At 34.9% G+C, this 4960-nt stretch overlaps 1 protein-coding gene across 2 annotated transcripts in view; it reads right to left on the bottom strand.

Moving 5' to 3' along the window:
* Window positions 1-4960, bottom strand: part of HOMER1 (homer scaffold protein 1) — a 130467-nt gene that overhangs the window by 69378 nt on the left and 56129 nt on the right. For both annotated transcript variants that reach the window (XM_019641018.1, XM_019641019.1), the window contains one exon: window positions 1481-1612. In XM_019641018.1, the coding sequence (XP_019496563.1) occupies window positions 1481-1612 (132 nt within the window). The remainder of the gene's footprint in view (window positions 1-1480; window positions 1613-4960) is intronic.

Genomic DNA, 4960 nt, shown 5'->3' with positions numbered 1-4960 from the left:
TTTTTTTGCTATAGTTTTTAATAGGCAATTTCAAAAAAAAAGTCCCAAAAAGGTTCTGAATAATGACAAAAGTATTAGAATAAACGTATAATTTCCGAAGGGAATTGTTTATGGATAGGCAATGCTCAGGCAGATGGCTGTGTCCTTGTTATGTTGAAATACTATGAATGTAAAACTTATGACTCTACTACAGCTCAAGAAATGTATTTAGAGACTAGATGGGTGTTAAGAGAAACCAAATCAGATAACACTTGTTGGTTTTAATTATCCTACAGAGAATGACTTAAAATTACCAAGGCAAAAGTTAAAATGGCTTTAAAATTGAGCTTTAAACAATTTATATTAGAAAGGTAAAAACATTTGAAAATGACAGTGTTAAAGAATGTTTACAACGAAAACAAAAGGAAACAAAGTAGCTCATCTCAACTACTGAACTATCTAATAATAAGTCAATAAGTGTTCATGGAAATACTTTTTTAAAGAACTAATTTTTAAGAATCTGAATGATTTCATAAAAAATAGCTTTAGGTTTAATGTAAATACGAAGAGTGTGAATTTACAGGAGCCTGATTACCTTGCACTTGAACAACTTAAACTCCAAGCCATCAGATCCTGTGTATACCAAATTACATATAAAGTGTTACGAATGTAGGTTTATCCTTTTAACTAAATGTTTCAGAGAAGTTTTAAGCATAAATCTTGGGGTCTGCTATGCATAAAATTTGAAGAGCAAAAACGAATAATACTCATCTCCTTGATCATCTTAGTAACCTGAGATTGTTTCCTTTTCCTTACATACTCTTTCCATGTGACATCCATAGAACTCCAGGTGCTGCTGGTATAAACACTGCATGGGCTTTTGCTTATAGGTAGGACAGCTTTGATTGCCAATATTTAACCTGGTGATGCTCTGTATTCTGTTGACTTTTCTGGCCACAGTAATTCACTTGGTTAGTATCTTCCAATAACTCATGGTATCTACGAAATTTCACTCTGCACTCACTGCATCAGGAAGTTCAAAGTAATTCTCATCCAGACAGTGCACAAATTTTCCCTGAACACAGTAATTTATATATGTCTCCTGTCATGTCAAAAAGCTGAACTCTGTATCACTACCACCTTGAGTTGTCACAATTCAGAAGTGTCTATCTATCTTGCAGACCACCTCTAACTAAAGGTGCAAAATCTTGAAATAAGTCCATTCTGAAGTGATAATCCCCACCTTTTATTTCCTATCATATACAGAGTTAACCACACAAATCCTTCTCAATCGATGGTTACAATTTTTAATGTGTGTAATGAATTTTCCAACTGACAGTAGAATCCAATGATCTCGTACTTCTTGCTCTAAAGCCACTATAGTTGTTCTCAGAATATTAAACTCACTTCTCCTGTATTTTATACTCCATCTGCTACTATATATTTAAGACATCTGACTTGAAGATGAAAATTTTCACTTGGATCTTATGATTTAACTTACTTTTGAAAGATGATGCTCAGAGGAGAATCCCAGTCCATAAACAGTATTTGCCCGGCTATCGGCCCACTGGCCAAACTTCTGAGATGTTTTAGTAAATGTCATGTTTGGGGTGATGGTGCTATTGATTATTGCCTGAAAAATAAAAAAAACGTATGAGTAACCTGCCCCAAATTATAATAGCAAATGGACATTTAAACACAGAACTATTTAGTTACATAAAAACTTAGGATTCCTAGTGAGCCACAACATTAAATATATAAAGATAGTTATAGACATTGTATTATTACAAGTGACAGCATGGAAATATAACTACTAGAACTATAAATATAATGGGACTCTATCAAAAATTTCAAAATAAGTTTTACTACCATGTAAAAATTTTTAAACAGTTTTTAGTGTGGTCAATTTCTTCCCTTTGAACATTTAGGATCAATGCCTATTAATTTTGGATGATAGTCTCAGAAGCAAGAAAGTTTTAATAGTTGTTTATTTAAAAGTAAAATCCCACCCTCCAAAGAAACTTCCAAAAATGAATACATCAATAGAAAAAATTTTCTATTTGTACACTAATTTTCTAAAATCCATAATCAAGAACTTTCTTAAAGCTGACTTACCTGAAATATGATACAGAAAAGACTTTCAATCATTAAGTACTTTTTATTTTATTCAAGAGAAAAACAAACCCCAAATATATATTTCACTTTTCTCATAAAGCCGTATAAATTCATGATATTGAGAATCAATATCATTTCTGTTTAACATATAGTTTCCTAGAAAACTAGTATTTTAGTATATTATTAAATATTAACTTTGGTTACCACTATATCATAATAGGTTTCAACTATTATTATAACATGTTAACTTAAGCTCCTTCCTTCTGCTAGTACTACGAAAGTACAGAATCTTATTTACGTAGTCTAATGCCGCCCAAAACTGAGATGACAAAGTGGTTCCAATAATTATAAAAATACACGTTATCGAATCTACAAGCAGTTTTTTGGTGAACTATTAAATGTGGAATGAAAATCAAGCATTTTTAGAACAAAGCTAAATCTGTTCCATGTGCACAGTACAATGTACATATTTATGAGCTATGTAGGTATTGATGAAGTTATAATAATGAATATGACACCTGTCCTGCTATAAAGAAGACAGGAGAGTGGCCCCTTGCTTTCTCTCAGACAGTAGATATGTTATCTGTTGTTATATGAGAGCCCTTTTCCTCGATCAAGCTTTTTTTTTTTAACCTGACAAATTTATATATTCATACTCATACGCCTCCTCACTCTTCAGTTCAAAAGCTGCTTTTCCTAGCATGTCATTTCAGATCCTGTAAAATGTGGCTAATAAATGACTGCTCCAACTTCCAGGGTTGTCATCAAATGAAAGACTATATGGAAAAGAATATAAGGTAGTGCCCCTTTATGTGCAATTTCATTTCCCAAGGTTTCAGTTATCTGTGTTCAATAGCAGAAAATATTAAACAGAAAATTTCGGAAATAAACAATCATGCATAGCATGATGAAATCTCTCACCATCCTGCCCAGGACGCAAATCATCCCTTTGTCCAGCATTATCCACGCTGTAGATGAGTCACTTAGTAGCTGTCTCGGTTCAACATCAGAGTGCTTGTGTTCAAGTAACCCTTATCTTACTTAATAATGGCCCCAAAGCACAAGAGTAGTAATGCTGACAATTTGGATATGCCAAAGAGAAGCCATGAAGTGTACATATGGATAGGAAAAAACATAGTATATATAGGGTTTGGTACTATCTGTGTTTTCAGGCATCCACTGGGGGTCCGGGAAGTATCCCCTACAGATGAGGGGAGGAATACTGTATTAACAAATGGTAAAGAATCATTTGGTTATTCAACTTTTTTTTTTATTGAGCACCTATTTAATGCCAAGCACAATTCTATAAACTTGAGATACAGTAAGAGGCAATGTAATTGTTGATTACATTCTAGAGCAAGAAGAGTCAATGAGTAGATAAGTAAATAAACAGCTGAAATTACCAACGTAATTTCAGAAACTGGTAAGTGCTGTGAAAACCATAAAACCAGGATGTGAGAGAGACTGAAAGGCTTGAAGGCAAGGATTGTCATATATTACTTTAGATCTGGTGGTCCTTGAGTGTTCCCTGAGGAAGGTTCATTTGGGCTGGGATTTGAGTGTTTTCAATGACAGAAGGGCATTTAACACATGATCCTAATAACTCAAAACGTAAGGTAGCAATAGGTTTTACAGGCATCTAAGAAAACTGACCCATGTGCTGTTGGTCACTGACCTTCAGTTTTAGCTATTTCAAATGAAACTTGTTTCTGCTTAAGTTTAAGAGTTCCATTTTAATCTCCACTCTGAAACTTTCCTTTAAAAAATTATTAGAATTTCTTGAGTAGAATGCTACAAAGAATCCATTTAAAATAAAAATTTTAGTTCTTTAAAATAAATGTGTCTCTCAATCCTAAAGTTCTTCTCTTTGCAAGGAAGACAGGTAGAAATGCTGTGTCATTGCAGATCATGTAGTGCCCTGATCCTGGCCCTAGGCCATGCTGATGTCTCTGCTGCATGATTAGAAAAACTTCAAGCAAACTTTACATTCACAGTAAAAGTACTGAGAACAAATGGACATTTTCTACTCAGGGGCACCTAAGGCCTTTTCAACTCATCATGTAGTGCAGAAACAGAAGAGGGGGTGGGAAGGAGAAAAACACTCATTTAGCCACATCAAATAAACCACTACTGCTTACAAAAAAACAATGACTCCTTCAGGGAACTGCAGTAGTTAACAGCATCAGTATAGAAAAGTAACTAGAAAATGGAAAACGTGATAGAAAACATAATTGCCACAGAGGGTAGATTTTGTTAAAAGAAACAAAACAAAAAATTTTCACAAGAGTTAAGACCCTAATAATTACAAGCTTCAAAGTGTATAAAAAATGGAAATGCCAGAAGCAATATGAAATATTGCTTCAGAAGGAAGAACACATGAAGATTATTTAATTACATGGGACATGGGACTACTTCACTTGAACTTTACTTTTATATACCATTTAACTCTCCTTTCTGATAAAACTACATCCTACCTGTGGCCAAGAGAGAAACTCAGGTTACAGAGAACTGAAGGTTCGAATCAATGAAAAGAAATAACACTATATAGAGTTTAATATCTGTTAATTTCACTAAACAGTTACAAAATATGGCAAAACTATTTATTAAAAAAGTATTAGGGCCGACTGAGTGGCACGCTGGTTAAGAGTTGGCTTGGGACGCCAGCTCTGAGCAGCAGGGCCCCGGTTTGGATCCCACATGCAGGCCAGCGACGCTGTGCCTTCTACAGCTAAAATGGTGAATAACAGCTTGACCTGGAGCTGGGCTGCAGTGAGTTGCTGGCTTAGGCTGCAGCCCCTGCTGCAGTGGGCTGCTGTGAGCTACCCTGAGTGGCTGGAAGCCAGTGTGAGCGGCCAAGAGCCGCTGT

Source organism: Hipposideros armiger, unplaced genomic scaffold, assembly GCF_001890085.2.
Source record: "Hipposideros armiger isolate ML-2016 unplaced genomic scaffold, ASM189008v1 scaffold_55, whole genome shotgun sequence".
Lineage (NCBI taxonomy): Eukaryota > Metazoa > Chordata > Mammalia > Chiroptera > Hipposideridae > Hipposideros > Hipposideros armiger.
Note: the sequence above shows the minus strand (reverse complement) of the source record. Positions and strands in the feature narration are given on the sequence as shown.